The 20,606-nt window shown below is 57.5% G+C and overlaps 1 protein-coding gene across 19 annotated transcripts; it reads right to left on the reverse strand.

The window, feature by feature from the left end:
- Window positions 1-195: 195 nt before the first annotated feature.
- Slc17a9 (solute carrier family 17 member 9) lies at window positions 196-15,569 on the reverse strand. 19 transcript variants are annotated; one of them, XM_003462809.3, is made up of 13 exons: window positions 15,418-15,569; window positions 8,971-9,168; window positions 8,652-8,791; window positions 7,562-7,661; window positions 5,966-6,096; window positions 5,443-5,539; window positions 5,216-5,312; window positions 4,456-4,543; window positions 3,277-3,311; window positions 2,676-2,791; window positions 2,018-2,073; window positions 1,874-1,903; window positions 196-1,330 (listed from the first exon to the last, which is right to left on the reverse strand). In XM_003462809.3, the coding sequence occupies exons 1-13, from the start codon at window positions 15,474-15,476 to the stop codon at window positions 1,167-1,169; spliced, it is 1,311 nt and encodes a 436-aa protein (XP_003462857.1). In that variant the 5' UTR covers window positions 15,477-15,569; the 3' UTR covers window positions 196-1,166. The 19 variants fall into 19 exon arrangements, 17 of the variants coding, with proteins under 17 accessions (XP_003462857.1, XP_013000083.1, XP_063104118.1 ...); XM_013144629.2 differs by having other exon boundaries at window positions 2,676-2,806; XR_002789520.2 differs by having other exon boundaries at window positions 1,199-1,330; window positions 2,676-2,806; window positions 3,277-3,471.
- Window positions 15,570-20,606: the final 5,037 nt, after the last annotated feature.

The following is a 20,606-nucleotide window of genomic DNA, read 5'->3' on the forward strand; positions in this document are numbered from 1 at the left end:
CCCAGTTCTGACTCCTGCTGGTTTTATCATGGATGGGATACACACTTTAACACACATTTATTCTTAAAAAGCAAAAGCCTTACCAGGCATGGTGTCCTGACCTATAACCCTAGCCCTCTGGGAGCCACGGGAGGATCGCAAGTTCCAGCCCAGCCAGGTGAGAATGAACCTCAGAGTATTGAAACAGAAAAGTGCTGAGGGGGTAGTACAAACCTTCTGGTTTTATTCAAGCCTTAAAAATAGAAATCTTCTTTTAAAATATTTTGATAATTATTTAAAAAGTTTTGGTGTGACTTTCCATGTTTTTATAGTTCTTTCTCTCCCTATACGTATTCCGCCTGCACAGTCAGCTACTTCATGAAATCACCAGCTCCTCCTCGGGTACCAAATGGGAGGTAGAAAGCTTGGCTGGGAAGAAGGGTTCACCTCGCACTGGGGGCCCTGACACACTCCCAGGGGGTGTCCAGGTAGTGCCCTGGGGAGGCCCCAGAGGTCCGTGGGCCTAGGATACCTCAGTAGTGCCCAGGGGCCCACAGGATGGGAGAGCCTCGGGCTGTGAGGGGCATCTTGATGTGGTGGTTATGGGCTTCTGCCTGGGGTGGCAGCCTGGCTGCAGGGAGAGGCAGGACCGAGGCCTTTATAGCACAATGGCTCTGATGTCCAGACACTGGACAGTGTCCCCACGCCTTTCTGATGGTCATGAACGGAGGCAAGGATGTAGGAAGGAGCGACTGTACTGGTGGCTGTACTGGTGGAAATCTGGGCTGCCAGGCTCCAGCCAAATGCTCCACAGCACAAAGTGCGGCCCCCACTACGGAGGATGCCCACTGGAGAAATGAGGCCCAGCAGAGGTTCAGCCTGCCCCATGGCTGCTGCACTGACAGGTGCACGTCCCCGCAGGTGGTCAGCTGCAGGCTGCAGCCACGCTGCCTGTGAGGAGGGCAGGACTTCCCCGCTGTGGGGACTGAGAGGCAGTGAGCCTGGTCTAGCTTCAGGCTTTCTCGGCCCTGGGTCCACCTCAGCTCCTCGGGTCCCTTGGGAGCCACCTAACTGGTCTTCATCCTCTGCCTCAACTTCTGAGGTCCAAAGCAATTGAGTCTCCTCAATGGAGTGCGTTGTCCCCAGAGTGTGGGCACTAGGGCCCTTTGGGGCTGGCAGGTCAGAAGCTAGAGGTCCTCACGGGCAGGGCTGAGGTCCACCCTCTCAGCCTGGCCGAACACCAGGAAGGTGCCCAGCCCCAGATTGCTGATGATGGCCACCAGGTTGAACACACACGTCCAGGATCCCATGGCCTCTATCAGGTAGCCTCCCAGGCACACGCCCACCACACCTGGACGAGGACAGGCACAGGCAGGCTGAGTGCCCACCCAGAGCTCCAGCACAGGGCCAGAGAGGAAGTGGGGCAAATGGGCCCAAAAGGTGAATTCGGACTTCTGCATCACTGGGCCAAGGGAGGGCCGAACTCAGACTCCCAAGGTTTCAGAGGCAAGAAGCTCACAGGCCACAGGAAATCCCCAAATGGGTCCCTCCACCTGTACCCCTCCAAAGGGAGACCCAGCGATGGGTGGCAGGAGGGACTGAGGTACAGAGCGAGCCAGTGATCCAGCCCTCAAAGGAGGCAGGGAGCAGAGTCCAGGGCCCCCAAGCCTCCTGGGTCTGACTTCCACCTGGCTTCCCTACCATTGGCCACACAGAAGGCCACTGTGTGGGGTTGTACTCTCTGCTGATGCAGGGATAGCTCCAAGTGTGCCACATGTCACCCACAGGACCAGGGGAGCTAGGTGGGCATGTGGGCCCCCACCCACCTAGCTAGTTCCTTTGTGGGTCCAACCCAAAGGGCAGGGACACCTGGGCACAGAAGCCCACCTCTCACCTGCCAAGGCCCCTGCAGTGTTGGCCACACCTGTGAACAGGTCAGGGAGAAAACAAGAACATCAGAGGGTGCCTACTGTGGCACTCACTGCCCGCCCGCCAGGGCAGCCCCGCTGGCCACGCCTGGGCTGAGCAGCATCCTCACCAAACAGAAAGCCAGCACAGGACGGGGCCAGGTCCTGGATGTTAACAGAAATCCCACTGGGAGAAATGGGAGAGAAGGCGGTGAGGGGCGTCATGACCCTGCACAGCCAGAAAGAGCTGGCAGTGCAAGGGAGAGGGTACCAAGCCCCCGGAGGACACACGGTGCCCACACTCAGCTCTTCCCCACTCACAACGGGAGCAGGACTGGAAAGACAAGAGGCGGGGAGAGCACGTGTGCAGCACGCACGCAGACCACTCACTGCTGGCCGATCCGAAGACCCTGCACTACCAGTCCCTAAAGCCAGTCCCCGAGATAATGAGCTGTGGCTGCTGGCGCTCAGCTTGGAAGGTGCAGGATCAGAGGAAAGACGTGGAGAGGCTCGGACGGCAGGCTCACAGTGCCCAGGGGCATTGAGACTACTGTCCAGTGGTGAGCCTCTGCCCTCCCACCCCGGCCAGCAGTGGTCTACGTTCCCTCAGCACCCCGCTCCTGCCCTCCCTTGGGAGCTCTTGGTATGCAGGGCTGGGTTGCACCAGCTGGATACCCAGATTGGCTGGGCTGAGTGACTGCTCACAGGACCACTCAAGGGCCCCTGGGCCGTGGTCCACCAAAGCCTGGGGCACCCGGCAACACAAGTGCATGGGGCAAGGGCCTTTACCTGTGGTTGAAGGTCTGGAGGCCAATGGAAGCTGATGCGAAGACCATAGCCTTGAGAAAGCTGGACGTGTGACCCAGACACAGTGCGAAGAAGCTTGACAGGCCAAGGCCCATTGACTGTGGGGGAGAGGGCTGAGGAAGCCCAGCTCAGCCCCAGCCCGCAGCCACCCAGCTGCACTCAGTGACTGCTCCAGGGCTGAGGCCTCCCCAGAGGACACAGGGAACGAGAACCCCACAGATGAGCTGGGCTCATGGAGCTGGAGGGAGAGGCCCAGCAGGGCACAGAGAGCCGTGTCTAAGGCTCAGGGGACTTTGCCACCCACACGGCCACCCTGGCCCCAGCACACCCTCAGACGCCCCTCTAAAGGAGCCTGAGCAGCTCAGCCTTTGGTGCTCATCCTCAGAAGACTTTGCTGTGCCTGTGAAGAGGCCCCGCTCCAAGGTCACAGAGCTGCTGTCTCCTGCAGTTGCAGCTTCCTGGGCTCACAACCTTGACCTTGGCCTGGTCCCCCAGATTAGGTGATTTGAGAGCAAACCCATGGGTCCCAGGACACCAGGACAAAACAGGGATGTCTCGAGAAAACCTGGAACGATTTTCCTACCTGCATGAACTTCCGCACAGTGATGGCTCTGTAACCTGAGCAGGGAGACAGAGCCAGGGTGGTTCCCATTAGCCCCTGACAGTGTCCCCAGGAAGGCTGCCACCTGCACAGCCACAGGGGCAGGCGGGGAGGAAGCAGGACAGGGCCCAGGCTTGAGGCTCAAGATGGGTGTCTCTTGCCGTGGGTGAGCTGGCCCTGCACACAGTGTGTTACTTTAGAGGATCTCCGAGGTAGAAAGGTAAGAAGGGTAAGCGTGTGATAGTCTCCAAGGTGCGACCACAAGTCCTCTTTCTCTGTCTTTGAGTCTTTTGCTTCTTCCACAAAGAATGCTATTATTCCTTTTTTCTTTTTTTTTGTCTTTCTGAGACAGGGTCTCATTATGCAGTTCAAACTGCCCTTGAGGGGGCTGGGGATTTAGCTCAGCAGCATAAGCACTTGCCTTGCAAGCAGGCAGTCGTGAGTTCAATCCCCGGTACTGATAAAAAGGAAAAAGACAAAAAAAAAAAAAAAAAACTGCCCTTGAACTGACTGTGTAGCCCACGCTAGCTTGCAACTTGCAACGACCCTCCTGCCTCAGCCTCCTGAGTGCTGGGATTACAGGTGTGTGCCCCCACGCCTAGCTCCCTTTGCCTGCTTGCTTGCTTTCTTGCTGCTGGGGATGGGATCCAGGGGCCTCTGCCACTGAGCGGCAGCCCAAACCTTTGATTTTCTATTTTATGACAGCGTCTACCTAAGTTGCTAAGTGGGACTCAAACTTTCAATCCTCAGCCTTTCTCAGGCTTGGGGTGACTGGTGCTGGTGCTGTGCCTGCCTCGCACGGCTGTGTTGGGTCCAAGGGCTTCACCCTGGGTGCTGTGTGCTGCTGCAAGTGTGTGGGGAATTAACAGCTGAGCACGAGGCACCTCCCACTTGGGGACTCTAGGGGGTTCAAGCACAAATCTGGGCACTTTTGACCTCTGACTTCCGTGGGCTCCTCCTCTCCCGCAGAGGCGCAGGGGAGGCCTGCAAGCCATCCATGAGCCCAGCATCCTCATACTGCATTTACCCCACCCTTTATCGAGGAGCCTGAGCCCCAGGAAGAAGGACCCACCCCACCCCCTACTCCCTGAGCTGGCTCCAAGGCTCGGGCCCTCTCTGTCCAGCATGGCCTCTGGGTGGGCACAGCTCTCCAACACTCACCCCGACTGATAAGATGGTCAGAAAGGAACCCGCCGAATAGACTGGCGGGAATCGCAGCCAGCCAGGGTACCACATTGAAGACCCAGCCCTGCAAGAAGGAGCTTGGTTCAGAGGTGGCCGTGGAGGCAGGGACATGTGGACAGGACCTGCACCCCAGTCCACTGCTGCCCGGGATCCGCTGCCCACTGGCTTACCCAAGGGCAGAAGGAGCCGGGGAGGACAGGCTCTGCAGGCCACGGCCACCTGGACCTTCACTGCCCCTCGTGACTGCCAGCTCCGCCGTGGCTGTGGCAGCCCGAGTCCCCATGACCCCTCCCACAGCATGACTGGACAGGGCTGGAGCCAGGCAGTGTCTGCCCCAGGAACACACACAGCTGTGAAGGTTCCAGCCTCCAAACTAGGGAGGCTGCCTGCCTGCCCAGGCAGAAGAGCAGGCCCAAGACAAATGACCTGCTGCGCACACCCAGCCATGCTGTGGTCCTTCTCAGGGATGGCCTCAGAAGATGCCGCCCAGGCCAAGGGCCAGGCTGTGCCAGGCAGGTGAGGACCCAGGCAGGGACAGCTGCAGACTCACAGGAAGAGCCCAAGACCTCCGAGCCAACACCCGCTGCTGAGTGTGAACAAAGTCACCCAGAAGCAGTGGGCCAGGGGGTGTCAAACCTGCCACAGAGCCATAGGCTCCTGCAGCTGCATGTGGGGACCTTGGGACTCCCGTAGTCCGGCTCTCCGGGAGCGGGGTGAGCCCTGGCTGCTGACACACCTTGGAGTGGGGGAAGGTCTCCTTGAAGAAGGTGGGCAGCCACGACAGGAGGATGAAGAAGGAACACGCCGAAGACAGCTGAGAGCAGATGACCGCCCTGTGCGGGGACCAGGGTCAGGGATCCTGGCCCCAAGCACCCTACGCCTGGGGTGCCTGTGGGACTTACCCGCCCCTTCCCCTTGGCCACCAAAGTCCCATGCCCCGGGGCCCCTCCAGTGCCGGCTCACCAGACAGAAGGCTTCCGGAAGAGCTGTCTCCAGGGCACCTTGGAGGGCCTGGCCAGGGGCAGGCCTTGCATCAGGACACCCAGGGCCAGGCTTCGGTCTGAGGGAACAGTGTGTTCAAAGCAACAGCTCTGAGGATGAGGTGACACCAGGGCCCACTCCTGACCCCAGTCCCAGTGTAGGGGTGCTCCTCACTGCTCCTCTAACTAACAGGCCCTGACAACTGCATCACCCGTAGGACCAGCCCCTTCTGGCCTCCTGAGGTCCAGCTGCCTTGCCTCTGGCCTTTACCTGCCAGCCTCCTGCCTGCTTAGCCCCAAGCAGGGGGGTTTGTGGATTGAATCCCTCCGCAGTGTGGGCTGTGAGCTCTGCACTTGGATGGTTTTTCTCAGGCTGCAGCCTTGAGGATGCCTCTGAACTAAGCACAGCCACAGCCCCCGGGCCCTGCGGAGCGGCTCTGCCCTGCGTGCTTGCTGGCGCCTACAGGGGAGGACGCTCCAGGACCAGCCTGAGCGACTCCAGTTACCTTTTCCTTTCAGCAGGTACCTGTGCACATAACACACCCAGAGCAAGGTGAGGCCGCCCGAGAAGTAGAAGACGCTCTGCCAGCCGCCCCAGTCCAGGAGCAAGGAGCCCACGGCGCCTGTCAGCAGCGTCCTAGAGGGCAGGGAGGAGGTGGCTGTGACCCTCACCGCCTCTCCACCAGCAAGGAGACCCCCCAGTGGTCTGCTACGAGCAGAGCCCCAAAGAAAGGGTGTGTCTTCATCGCCCTGAAGCAGCTGCCTGGAAGTCTCTGTCCCAGCCATTTACTGAGGATTCACGGGGTTCAGGAGGGGTTTTTCTACCATGGGGGTTTGGGATCAGCCTTGGGGGCAGCAGGCAGGGATGCTGCTCTGTGATCCAAATTGTGTCTAACTTCTTGCTTTTAGGTCTCCAGATTGGTCCACAAATTGTCATGTAGTTTTTTGTTGTTGTTGTTGTTTTTCCGGTACCAGGGATCGAACTCACGACCACCTGCTTGCAAGGCAGGTGCTTATGCCACTGAGCTAAATCCCCAGCCCCTGTCATGTAGTTTTTTTGAGTGAAAAACAAAAGAAGGAAAAGTGACTTAAACAAGGAAGTAAAATCTGTGTATTTAGATTTTCTTTCTACATGAGCCATAGAGGACAAAACTTCAGAACAACCCCTATGCTCAAACTCGACACCCCAGCAGCCCAATAGCCCCCCACCTCCCCCTGTCCTGAGGGTCCTGAATCCCCCAGGGCACTCCACCTCCTGCTGGGACTGCAGGACCAAGGAACAGTCACTGCCATGGCAAAGTGCAAGAACGGCGTGTACTGGGGCCGAGGCCAAGCCTCCCCCTCCCTTGAGCCCCCAGCTGTGGGGCAGCACAGACCTGGGGCGGGGAGTGCTGCCCCTGCCCCTCGGGGCTCCACACAGAGCCTCCTCTGCTCTGTGATCCATGGCTCGATGAGCCACAGGACCCCGGAGGTGGGGGGAGTGCAGACGACCCAGGCTGGCAGCTGGGAGCTCAGCTCCTAGTGACCTGACAGGCATGCTTCACTTCGTGTGCTGTATTTTTATTGCTAAATGGAGTCACCCTGCTCCTGCCCAAGGGCCACTCGCTGCCCATTCTGCTGTTCTGATTCCTGCTCTGGCTGACCTAATCGGGTGCCTGATCCTGGCCAGAGCGCTCCTGTCTCCCCTCACACGAGTCCACCTGAAGCAGCAGCAAGCAGCCTTCCGGCCCCACCAGTGGTGGAGTAGGGGCACAGTGAGGCCTGGTGCTCCCCAAGGGCGGCCTGGGAAAGGCTAGTTGGAGGGCACCAGGCTCAAGGCTGCAGAGTCTCGGCTGGGGATGGGCTGCTGAGGGTTGTGTGGCCTTGGGTTCCACTGGCACAGATGAGAGGGAACTGTGTGAAGCAGCTGCGGCCCAACCTGCACGCCAAGGCCCCAGCAGCCCACATCACCTGTGGCTGTGGGGTAGGCAGAGACAGCAGATACGCCGCACAGGCCCTGGGGGCACCCAGAGACCTGGCCGAAGCCCACCCCTGCTGGCCCCTCAGGCTGCTCCTCAGGGCCCACCCCACGGCCTCTCCCACCCTCCCAGGCTGGGCCTTACCCACACTGAGAGCCGGCCCCCACAGTGCTGTAGGTGAAGGCCCGCTCGCTCTCGGGCACACGCTGTGACAGCAGGCTGGTCAGGGCCGGGAAGTACACGCCTGGAACAAACAGAGTATCGCGGTGACCCGAGCACCCAGCGAGAGCCGCCCTGACAGCCAGGGCCTGGCCTCCTGCTCAGGCAAGGTCTATGAGCCGGGAAGGTCCATGCATGCCTCATGTCAGCCCACCTACTCCAGGGACCAGCAGGGCTGGGCTTTAAGTGACACTTGGCTGAGGAGCGAACTCAATTTGGGCGAAAGCTGTGCGAGGTGGCACCACAAGGACAGTGTCCCCGCCGGCAAATTTCCCTTCCCACACACCAGCTCCCAGGCTGCCCCCAGGCCCCTGTGCAGACGCAGTGCACCCCAGCCTCTGCGCCAGGCCTGGGGTCTGCAAATAACCCCCAACTGTGTGTTCACGTGCAGATGCATGCCTGCCCCAGGGCAGGGGCCATGAACTCTACTTTGATACATGGAGTCCCTCCTAGAATTTCTTTTGGACAGTGGGTTCCTCAGCAGCCTAAAAGTTTGGGAATGACCCCATGTCTTCTCATTCTAGAGGGTTCTAGAACCCCATCCTTGGAAGAGCTCTGGGGGACCCCCGAGCATGATCAAAATAATTTAAGAAACCCACATCCCGGGTCCACAGGGCATCGAGCTTGCATCTGCATGATATTTATCCATGAAGGCAACATAGGGATGGATGGTCTGCTCGGGTCCCTCCCAGAACCCAGTGTCTTCTGACTGCTCCAAGGCAAGAGGGACAGTTCCTTAAGGGCCGAGGCCAGCCACCTGCCCCTCGGGGGCTGGGGTCTCTCCAGAGGGCCAATGCTCACAGTGCAGGAAAGCTGCAGTGTGCCTGCTGCTGTGGGTAACCCAGTGGAAACAGAGGGCACCCCATCATCCCCACCCCCTATTACACAGCTCCCGGGCAGACTGCAGGCAGAGGGTGGCAGGCAGGCACACGTGTGCACACTCGCTCCCTGCACACCCCACCAGGTGCCAGGGTCAAAGCCAGAAGCACGAGGGAGGTGACCTGAGGGCCCTCACCTTGGAGCAGACCGGTGAGAACACGCAAGAAGGCCATGGAGGCCAGATGGGCGCTGCTGAGGTGAGCGAGCACCGGGGTGGTGACAGTGAGGAAGCCCCAGGCGGAGGCCGACAGCAGGATGACCCTCTCACCGCCGATGCTGGGGGAGACAGGGACGGGACAGTGGCTGCTTGGGAGGCCAGGGGCACTGCTCCTGCTTGGATTGGCCCTCCTGGTGGGCAGTCGCCACCGCACCTGCAGAGGAAGAGCCCACCCAGAGCACACCTGGAGGTGCTCCCCCCATGAGCTGGGCAGTGGGACTTGGGGGTGGCCACTCACCGGTCCCCGAGGTGGCCTCCCACCACCTGTGTCAGGCAGTAGCCCCAGAAGAAGCTGCTGAGCACGACGCCAGCCTCCTTCTTGTTCCAGCCAAAATCTTGGCTCATGGCAACCGTGCACACGGGCATGGAAACTCGCACACAGTACAGCAGGCAGGTGCCCAGCAGCAGGGTCCCCGTCCACACCTGGCACTCAGGCCTGTGGAGGAGAGGGGAGGGTCAGGCCCTGGAGGGGCCTACTGAGAAACCTCAGGGGATGGGGCCACACGCGTGACCCTGAAGGGCTCAGCTCTTTGACATTCATTTTGTGACCCCTGGAGAACATAGGCAGGTACTGGAGGTGACAGCAGAGGCTAGAAACAGATAGGACACTGGTGGCAGCAGCAGGTTAAGTGAACAACAGAACCCGCACAGGAACCCAGAGCCAGGGCAGGGGCTGCACGCAGCTGGGACTGTAGCCGGAGCCCACCCTGAAGACAGGCCCTGCAGTGCCCACACTCTCAAGCTGCCCCAGGCGGGAAGGCAGGTGGAACTGATCGCTCACCACCCTGAGAGGTCACAGCAGAGCGGGTCTACTGGTGGCCAGGGTCAGGTGCAGCAGGAGGGTCCAGGAGTGACGAGGGGACCTAAGAAAGGCCATCAAGTCTTTGCAGCAGAAGTCCGTGGAGCAGATGGGACCCGGGGCCAGGATAGGACAGGGCAGAGGGACCTTGGAGGACCTAGGGAGGGGCAGCTCCCAGGTTTGGCTCCTCGTGCTGCTATGTGGTTTCTGTGGCTGCTGAAGGCCATGAGGGATAGAAGCCAACCAACAGCGTGGGCCCAGGACCCTAGGACCCTCCTCCTCCACCGAAGCCTAGTGGTGGGCAGCAAGGCACTGAGGTCAATCAAACTGGTGGGTAAGCTTGGAGCTATTTAAAATAAAGTCTCTCATCTCCACAGGGTGGTAACAAAACCCCCCAAAAGCCAAAAATGGCAGAGTGAACAATCGTTCAAGCCAGACACCAATCCCAGCCTCTTGGGATGGCTTGGGATAGGTCCCTCTGCCTCTTCCCGGCTGGGCTGTCTCGGGTTGGATGGGCACAGGGGCGCAGCTCATGTGCACAGGAGGGAAAGGAGGGGGCCCAGGAAGGTGGCTGGCATGGCAGCCTCCCTGACCTCCGGCCTCGGGCCCCACAGCCAGTTATGTGCACGTGCACTGATCACCATTCAAACTACAGAGAAGCCTTGTTGGGTTGGAATGGCAGCCCTCACGCCCTGGTACACTCATTTCGGAGCTGAAGAAGCGCCAAGGATAGAGGGAGAGTGTGGTGGTGCTGCTTGCAATCTCAGAATTCAGGAGGCTGAGGCAGGAAGATTTCTGGGAGTTCAAGGTCAGCCTTGGCTATATAATGAGTTTAAGGCTGGCCTGAACTGCTTAGTGAGTCCCCATCTCACAAAAAGTAAAACAAAAAAAAAGGCCAATGAAGGACACATGGACAGCTGACCCCTTGCTGCAGCTTCCTTTGGGAGAAGTCCTGGAACCCTGAGGTGTGGCACTAGGGACAGCCATACCCCCTGGGGTGACACACTCATGGAGCCGCAGACACCTCTAGTGTGCCAGCCCTGCCCAGGCGTGCTGTGGGTCCATCCTGTGGCTCTGGCCTTGAGTTCTTGGCCTGTTCTCACCCTCTGCTTCCTGGCTCAGCACAAAACTAAGTGCTAACTAGTTCAGGGACTAACAAGTGACCAACCCTGCCAGGGATCCAGGCATCCACAGGACAGAGCCTGCAGACATCCGCCCTGCAGTTTCAGCTGTCACTGTGCCCAGGCCCAACACCCTGCCCGTATCTCCTTTCCTGTTCTCCTGTCCTTGGGGGCAAGGTTAGCACCAAATCCCGAGGGCCTGAAATGACCAGAGCCAAATAAAAAAGGGACCAAGAAGAGGCCCAAGGAGGCGAGAGGCAGGACGCCAGCAGACTCCAGAGCAGTGCAAGGAGGGTTTGAGTCCTGTGGTCCAGTGGGAGGTACCAGGCTAACCCTGCTGGCACTGACCTCGGAAGCTGGGTGGCATTCTCGGGCCACTGCTCAGGGGACTGATGGACTTAGCTCTGTGGCAGGCTCGGGGTGGGAAAGCGGGGTGGGGACCTGGGGGCTTGGGTGACTGGGTGTTAGCAGAGTCAGGGGCACGTGGAGGGCTTCTCATTTGCTTTTCTTAACTGTCAAGGCATCTTAGGCTGACATTGGCCCTGCCGGTCCACAGGGAAAACCTAAGCACCCACTCTACTAACTCTGAGTCACGCTTTCGGTTGACTTTAGAAATAACCAGTTTTGGAGGCAGAGATGCCATGGATGTGAGGGCAGGCGGCAATGATGATGGACCTGATTAGGTGAGCACAGACCCACTGTGACTTCCTAACTCCCAGTCACCTCTCCCTGTACCTCTGCCCATTAATACCCGCAAGCCCTGTCCTGGGGAGGCAGACACAGTCTCGCTCTCCCACCTCAAGCTTTGGTGCATAGTGAACCCTTTATTCCACAGCACTGATTTCAGAAACTGGCATACCATGGGGTGAGCAGCATGTCTCTGGGAGGACCCACTGCCCCAGGACAACCACGAGGACACCCAGACCCAGCAGGGGCACAGCAGAGGCCCAGTAGGGCCTCTGGGGACTGTCACGACAGCAGCAGCCAGGACACTGGGGAAGCTGAACAGCAGCCCTGGAGATGTGACCACTAAACGCCAGGTGGGGTCTAGACAGGACCCTGGGAGCCGCGGAGAGAGCCCAGGCCAGTGGCCTGGGTTGATAATGATGCAGCAGTGCCCTTATCCATGGTGCAAGTTCTACTCATTGAAGACGTTAATGAGGAACACAGGGTGGGTGTTCAGAAACGCTGTGTACCGTCTTCACAATGATTCTGAAACACACAGTTCAGTTTTTTAAATTAAAAAAAATTAAAAAGGAGAGATTCAGCACAGTCCACGTGGTGGGAGATGCAACAAGTAGGGGCCCCTGGGGAGGCAGGTGCCAACCACAGGTCTAAGTCAGACCAGCTACGAAGCAGGAGGGAGGGCAGTCTGACAGGGCTGCGTAGGAGGTCAGAGGACAGGGCTGCAGCCACGAGGTCCCTGACCTCAGGAGGTGGGTGCAGAGCCAAAAGGAACCATGCTGCAGGGACCAGCTGAGCCCCGGGCCCTGCTGAGTCACAGGGGTCAAGGTGTGAGTGCCGGAGCCTGAGTGGAGAACAGAGCCACAGGCCAGCACGATGGAGACCAGAGTGCAGATGAATGGCTCACAGGAGCAGCAGTCACCACGAAGATGGCAGCACCTGCCAGAGCTTCAAGCCACAAACCAGGAACCCAAAGTGCCAGTGACAGGATGTCCGGAGGGGGAATGCAGTATGGACCCCAAAGGGCAGCTCTCAGGAGAAAGTAGAATGTGAGACAGGTGGTGGACACGGTGGGACCTTGCAGAGTTACACCCCATGACCCCCAGGGCTGGTCTGGCCTGGTGGTGCTGAGGCCATGCCAGAGGAATGAGAGGTTAAATGGGCAGATGTGTGGGCAGGCATCCAGCCATGGGCTGACATTAGTAAGCTGGTCCTGGCAAGGCCACCCCACCCTGAGAGCTCCGGTACCTTCTCGAGAACCTGTCCCAGGGGAGATCAGAGACCCAGAGGTCTGGGCTCTGACAGCCTCCTAGGGTGGTGCCTGCTCTGTCTAGAACCTGAGGAGTGGGTTAGCAAGGGGCCTCCTCCCTCAATGGGGCCACGAAGGGCCAAGTGTTTTGACACACACTCGGGTAGCCCAGTCCTTGGAAGAAGGCTCCGAGCTCACTCCGCATGGTTGTAGTGGGCTGCCTGCTTCTGGGCTAAGCATGCTATGCCTCGTGGGAGGTGGACTCAGAGCTCCCTGCCTCTCAGGGCCTGGGGTCCCCAAATGCTAGCCATTTCGATGGAATCAGAGGTGACAGTGCCGGCAGGGTATGGTGTCCCTCTAGCCAGCAAGGACCCATCATTCTCAGCCCTGTAGAGGAAACTGCAACCTCACTGATTGATGCACAGCTCTGACTCTTAAGCTGGGACTGTGTGTGTGTGTGTGTGTGTGTGTGAAGTCCACCCTGGTTCTGCCTCAGTTCCCCAGGAACTGAGCCTTCCTTCTCCAGTCTGAACATAACATGGGACCCAGGACTGCTCTCTGGGAGTGGCTCGAACCACTCAGCCTCAGGTGCCCAAGTCTTCTCTGGGCCCCGCCCTTGACTTTGACAAAACCTTGCCTGCCAAAGCCCCCAGGCCGCACCTGGCTCCTGTCTCCCATCCTGTTGGGACACTGCCTAAGCAAACACTGCCACTGGTTTACTGTGGACACAGGGTGACAGCCCAAACTGCCACCACCCAGCCAGCCTGCCCAGCCCTGTTCTACAGCCCTGCCTGGCCTCCAGAGCCGTCAAGAGGAATTTGCTGTTCCTGGGCTCGGCTGCATGGGGTCACAGCAGGGGCGTGGGAGTGACTCTTATAACTCCTAATGAAAGCCACAGGGTCCAAAGGTGCCTTTAGAAAGGAGCTGTAGCCAGGCATGGTGGTGCATGCCTGCAATCCCAGCACTTGGGATGCTGAGGCAGGAGGATCACCAGCTACGTAGTGAGTTCAAGATCAGTCTGGATTACATAGCGAGGCCTTGTCTCAAAAAAAAAAAAAAAAAAAAAAAAAATCTGTATTCCTTTATGTGGTCAAAGCGGCAATGGGTCAAGGGTCTGTCGAGGATGCCACCCCTCCCTTAGCGCACATACAAAGGCCTGGCCCTGCTGCTCTCTGTAAGGGAGGCCAGTTAACAAGGAAGCCAGCTGGGATTCCCATCTCCTCCAAAAGGCCAGCGTAGTGCAGAGTGTGAGGGGCTGCCTGGGCTCCCAGGCAGGCACAGCACATCAAGAGAAGCCAGCAGCCCACCATACTGATGAAGGCCCGGGTAGGAACAGCCATGGGAGCCATGGGTCAGTCCACGCCTGCTTCCTCCCTAGGCCCCGAAGGCAGGAGAGAAACACACCACCTTCACAGCCGCTGAGGGTGCGAAGCGAGGAAGTCTGGCTACAGGGGACAGACAGGGCAGTTGCTGGGGGTGACTTGGATCCCAGGCCCAGAACGCCCGTCTTACTTCTTTACCCAGGGCAGGAGCACCTGTCAGGAGCCACCGCCCATTTGCAACACTCCTGGGAGCCTTCAAAGCCTCTCCTTCCTGCAGGCAGCCTTCAGAAGCAGCCATGGCTGAGCAAACAGGTGGACATGGAGTCTTTGGTTCAGAGCAGGGATGTGTGTGGGGCTCAGGGGCCAAGTGACCTCAGCCCAAATCCTCACCGGCTCTCACCAGCCTGCAATTGGCAGAGACCTGCCTGTCCACCCACAGGGCTCTGTGCAGAAGGTAGCACTGGCTGAAGGCACTGGGCTGTGATTACCAAGGGTGAGAGGGTGTGGATGGCCTCGAGTCCACAGAGCCCTAGAGTTCCTGCAGCCACCCAGCCTACGCAGCGGGAGAAGTAACATGGAGAGCGCTGGAGCTGCTGCCCCGCAGCCTGCAGTGAAGTCTGCTCACACTGCGGGATTCGGGCAGGCCAGGCACAGGCACCTGGATAAACACGGGGTGGGGCAGGAGGCAGCAGTGGCTCCCATCTGGGGACACCTAAGGACGCTCTCCTCTTCTAATTGGCATTGCTGGTTCCCCACATTCCTGTGGCCCTGTCCTTGCAAGGCTCCTACTGTGCATTCATTTGGCCAAGTACCCAATGGTGGCACCATACCTTGGGCCTTCTCTCCTCCTCCTAGCACCTCCAAGGCAGGTTCTCTGGGGACACAGCTGGCTCAGGAACCCACAGGCCCTGCCTCTGGTCCAGCACCTTAGTGAAGGGGCCTCAGTCTAGGAACAAGAGTGGGCAAAGGCTCCCATTTGGACCCTCCCCCCAGTTCATTCCTGACTTGTGTGGGGTAGCCTGCTATGGAGCAGTGGGATCAGAAATAGTGGGATCAAAATACAAGGGGTCTGGTGACCCACCACCCTCACCTCTATTTAGAGAGACTGCCAGTGAGCTCGCTCCAGGGCCTGTCTTTGTGGGTGATCCTGAGTAGCTGTGATCAGCTGCGGGGGGTGCTCCCTGCCGGGTCCCTGCCACACTTCCTTGCCTGCCTCCAGGGTTCACCAGCTGGCAGCAGGGTTCAGGGGCCACCTTCCAGGCTTTGGGACTTGGTAGAGGGAGGAGGGCCACTGCCAGGTCACACGCTGTGTCCTTCCTTTCTGGGGCTGCCACCGCCACTGAGGAGTGTGCCAGCCTCGGGGAGAGGGAGAATGAAGGTGGCCCACTGCAGAGCAGTTAGGCGGCAGGCCCAGGCCCACTCTCCATTGAGCTGCCCACCAGGCGGCAGTATCTCTACTCCCTGCCTAAAGATACACCCCATCCCACCCCACTCCTCCTTCCTGCCTCACCTGGACCACTGGGCATCCTCAGCGGCGTCCCGGTGGGCCTGGTCTGTGGATGGCTGCATCGGGCTGAGGTGCTGTGACAGTGTGGGCACAGCCTGTCTCAGTGCCCTGCCCTCCCGCCTCCTGCTTAGGCCCACCCACCAGGCAGCACCGCCCAAGTCCACGTGTCAGGCCCTGTAGCACTTCCGTCTGGCTCCCAGGATAGCTCCCCCACACCCACATGGGTCCCGCCCCTGTAACATCCGGGGACGCCACAGGGAGCCCCTGCTGTCCCACAGGAAGGATGCCTGGCTAGCTGCAGCCTCTGAGATTTAGCAGGGGATTTCTCAGCTTTGGAGGATTCCTGGAGGACCTACACAAGCTACCAGCAGACTTTGGGCAGGACAGGGGACTCATGGGGGCATCTTTCTTGTCTACGGACTGGGGAGTGAAGGCCCCATTGCGCTGAATGCAGGTCTAGTGAAAATTAGGGAAAAATTCAAGGGCAGAGATAGTGTAACTCAGGACAATCAACTTTTTAAATGGGTATCTCGGGGCAGGCTCTACCCTGGGAACCTAAACTGGGCTGTCGAGGGCTAGGCGACTCAGGTGCTAGTATCCACACGAGAGATGCCTACTGACAGGTGTGAAGGGGTCACTGGACCCTGAGTTTATGGACAAAGGTGCACTGAGTGCCAGCTACCAGCCAGGCTCCAGGCTAAGTCAGAGGCCACAGATGGTCTCTAAGGTCCAACACAGCAGTGACACTTGACACTGGCAAGGTACGCACCAAGGACTCACACAGCAGGGGGGCTGTGAGTCCCCGGGGTCACTCACTCCCAGAGGCTGCAGAGGCCCTCTGCACACACCCTCACTTCCAACTCCACACAGCGGCCTGAGGCCAACTAAAAAACCAAAACCCGTCAAAGGCTTCCCACGGCATTTAAGAACAGATTCCCTCAACACCCTTGGCTGTTCTGTGCCCTAACAGCTCAGCCTACTGCAGGCCTTAGCATTATCTGTTTCCAGATCTGCATTGCTTTACTCCACGTACTTGGTGAATAATGTTAAAAATACTAGGACCTGTGGCTGGCATGTAGCTCAGTGGTAGAGCACATGCTTAGCATGTACAAGGCCCTAGGTTTAATCCCTGAACTGAAAAAAAATTAGGACCTAAAACCAGGTCACTCTTCTGGCCATATCAGACGTTCAGTAGGATACAGAGGTGCTGGCAGAAGAGGCTTACTCCGGGAGCTCTAGCCTGGGTGTAGGAAAGATTGAGAGCCGTTTCTAAGTCTTTCTAACTTATTGCCAATACTTTTGATTACACGAAGATTTTTGATAAAGGTCCAGAATCACACTGGAGGGACATGCTGTATTTCTTAAAGCTGATAGTCTCGAACAGATGAAAAAAGGGAAAGGGTGTTATTTCAAAGAGGCTGAGATGGACATGCAGGATACCCAAGAGGCCTGCATGGGTTGGTGGGGGCACAGCCCAGGACAAAGGCCTGGACAGTGCGCGGAAGCCCACATGGCTGCTGATGAAAGGGAGAGGCAGGAAGTGCAGTCCAGGCAGCCCACCGCAGCATCTGCACCAGGAATTCCAGGTCACGGGAGCACCTGGGCTGCCATGTGCACAGCCCAGGGTGAGCCAGGGAAGTGGCAGCCCAGGGGCAAGGGCACTCTCAGGATCCAGCCTGGGGACACAGGTGAGGGCAGCACTGCTCACTACTGAGAGACATAGGCACGGCAAGAGATGCCTGAAGGAGGCCTGTGCCCTGCAGGCAGGTGAGCTGGCGTGGCCAGGGTGGACGCTCCCCAGGTTTCTAGTGGATTCTATGTGCTACCTTTTACTTTCATTCAACCTGCAGTTCAGGGTGGAAAACTGTATGCAGGGGACAGCGTACAGGTAACATCTGGGCTTCGAGGACGCAGGGAGACCTTCATGACAGAGCTGTCACGACCCGCTGCTGGGGGTCTGGGTTCTGATTCAGCATGGCCCCGCTCTGCTTCAGTACCCCAAGTGCTGCCGTAGGGAGACTCGACACCATGCATTTCCTCTCCGGTAATTCACACCTCTCTGCTTCTGTCATGCCCTCTCTCTGCCAGCCTCCATCGCCATCCCTCCGGAGGGTGCAGGGGAGGGAAGGATGGTTCTAGATGACACGTTTTATGGATAGAGTGTCCCCCTTAATCTCGACCTGCTTCCCAGCCCAACATGTAAGATCTGAAGACGAGAAGTCTGAATACAGAAGACGGAAATATTAACATACTTTTCCACTGTTACTGCCCAACACCTGTAAGATCTCAGTGTTGGACATAATTTGCATGAAGTGACCCCCTACGAACAGGGGGCCGCCTCCTGGACTAAGCACTGGAAACTGGGACAGCGCGCTGCACAGCTCCACTGGAAACCAGGGCAGGCTCCTGACGAGCTGACCGTGTGGCACAAGCTCTGTAGGCGGAAGAATCCTCCAGGCTCTGGATGGCTCCTTCTGTCCAAGGCGCTGGTGACTTCGGTCTGAATCTCACAAGTTCCACTGTCAAGATTCCTAACTGGACAGCTCAGAGATGAAGACCTGCGGCTCTCATGAGCCTGTGGCCAAGCAGGGGCCCAAGTCTGTGTGGCAGATGGCCCTCGCCACTCTGGCTGCCACCACCGGTGCCTCCCACAGCCCTCATGACCCTCCACATAGGTCCTTGAGGACAGGTCAGCAGGCTTCCCATCTGAAGGCCAGCTGTAAGATGATCGTGGTGCCCAACACCTGTCCATGTGGGGAGGGATGGCAGCTGGTGGTGTCTGTCCCGGGGTCTTGGTGCAGGGTTCCCTGTGGATGCAGGTGGGAGCACGTGGCACAGTGCACAGCTGCACTCCAGGGGCATCTTCCCTGCAGCTGTAAATGCTGGTCTCAAGGTTCCCCAGGGGGCTGGGCAGGTGAGCTCGAAGTTTGACCCACATACATGAGAGTCATCCTCGGAGGAAACAAGTGGACAGAGCCCATTCATTTTTTCACATTCACAGCAGGGTGCAGGACAGCTTTTTTCCTGCGATGTAGTCATGCTGGACCTTGTCCTTGCAAATAGTAGACATCGACAAGCCACAGATAAACCAGCAGCCCACGTTCCTGTTCAACAGCCACACGTGTCCCAGGCCCGTGTCTCATCTCTGGTGCCACACAGGCACCTGATGTCATTTAGCAGGTGCGTGGCCCGCACTTTACTGCCACCAGAGCAAGTCTGTGCCTTCCATGATGGGCACCAGCTCCCGCCATTTCACTCACAGAAGTCACCAAAGTGAGTTGCTCCAAGGGCCATTCCAACAGTTTCTCCTTTCACACAAATAAAAAGCCACAGGCAAGGATGGCATCCCATCCTGGAGATGGGGTGTCTGACGGGCAGGTCACAGGGCAGGGGACGGTCAGGCTGCTGTGCACAGCTCACACCAAGGCCCCCCTGACAATGAGCATGGTGAGCGAGCATGCATCCTTCAGGAGCAAGAGGGCATCCTGCTATCAGCTCAGCCCCATGATTTTGTACGTCACAGGGACAGCAATGCTCTGTGCTCTCTCACCAAGTGAACAGGCATGGGACCCAACCGGGCCACCGCTTGGCGCGGTGCAGCCTTCCGCACATTTCCCCATTAGGCGCCTCGTGGCGGCCCTCCTGCGAAGGCTGAAAAGCACGGCCCAGACACTGCCGTCCACTGAGGCAGGGGTCCTGGCGGATGGCGCAAGAGTTCTTAAGTGTTTGATCTTGGAGACTCTCTGGTAAAAATATAAATAATGTTGGAGAACAGTTACATGAAACTGAAGTTTCTTTTTACCTTTCCAATTCTAAGATACCAACTTGCAATAAAAAATGTGCTAGTGTAATGTTCCTCTGTTCTTATCTATGTATCTTTCTGAAAGGAAAAAAAGAGCTTTGAGATGACCATTCTAGAAAAGTGTGCAAACTTTACTACCAAGTTAAGAACGGGCTATAAAAGCAGCGATTCTGCCTGCTGTGACTTTACACAACTAACTGCTGACAACACAATTTACTACACATCTGAGAAAAGCAACACACATCTGAAACAAAGACATACCCACCACCACCACCACCACGGCTTCAAAATAAAACACACCAACAAAGCAGCAGTGAGTTAAGGCCAGCGACAGCAGGTGGTATCCACACCTCGATGCCCTGCTCCACATAAGTGCATCTCACAGGCCACCGGCACCCGATACTTTAACATGGTTTTTGTTTAGATCAACTGGACAACCCGACACTTTAACGTGGTTTTTGTTTAGATCAACTGGACAACAACAACCTAGAAGGCGATCTCGTGTCACATCCTGAAGACATACTCATGTTTTCATCACAGAGTATCTAACCCTTCTGGAGCTGTGCTTCCTCCACACAGTGCAGACAAGGAAGCGAAGACACTGCATGGCCTCATCAGATGCTCAGGATGCCCCTCTTACGTGGATGGACTCTGACTTGCAGTTTCTGTGCAGCTAGGGCCACCAGACTTTAGCCACAGGCTCCAGAGACTCTGGTCTGAAACACTGGCTCCAACCAACATTTGCCTCTTTGAGATTCAGAAAATAATTCAAGCTTCGTCAAAAAAAAAGTTCTCATTTGTTTTGCATCAATTCCCATGCTTCAGAAAGTTCCGAACTAGGGATTTCTCCTCATATGGCCTTATGATACAGAAAGAGAATACTAGAATATTAAGGCACTTTCTACCAGAAGGTGTAAGAATAAACTACTGTCAAATGTAACTACATTTTAACAAACCCAATAGTAAGATACAAATGAGACAGAGCAGAGGAACCGAGCATCCACAGTGCCAAAGTAGCTCACCTTGCTCTCTCCCTGCAGTGGAGGCTGCAGCCAGGGGAGGCAGGGAAGCCTGTGAAGACGCTCACGGAGGCCCTGGGACAGGGCACAGCACACAGCCTGGCTGTGCGGCCACCTGTGTGGCGCACGGTGACCCTAGCACTGGCTGATTTAGCTAAAAAACACCTACGCCACTTAATACTATTTCATGCACATGACAAGCCCCATTCCTGTTCCACAGTCTACGAATCACTCCTACAGGATGGACTTCTTGTCACTACTGGTTACACACATCCTCAAACTACAAGAACATGTCAAGCAGGTTCCACACTCATTATCCATGGAAAGATCTTATACACACAAATAAAAGGTAGTAACATGCTGATTGCCTG

This window comes from Cavia porcellus, unplaced genomic scaffold (assembly GCF_034190915.1).
Source record: "Cavia porcellus strain 051 isolate PalLab524CR breed Dunkin Hartley unplaced genomic scaffold, mCavPor4.1 scaffold_5, whole genome shotgun sequence".
Classification (NCBI taxonomy): domain Eukaryota; kingdom Metazoa; phylum Chordata; class Mammalia; order Rodentia; family Caviidae; genus Cavia; species Cavia porcellus.

Coding starts and splice junctions, on each gene's coding strand:
- Slc17a9 (XM_013144626.3), bottom strand. CDS start 15,476: ATGCAGCCATCCACAGACCAGGCCCACCGGGACGCCGCTGAGGATGCC. Junction 9,169..15,417: donor GAGGATGCCCAGTGGTCCAG/GTGAGGCAGGAA, acceptor TCTCCTCCACAG/GCCTGAGTGCCAGGTGTGGA. Junction 5,313..5,442: donor TTCCGGAAGCCTTCTGTCTG/GTGAGCCGGCAC, acceptor GTCCCCGCACAG/GGCGGTCATCTGCTCTCAGC.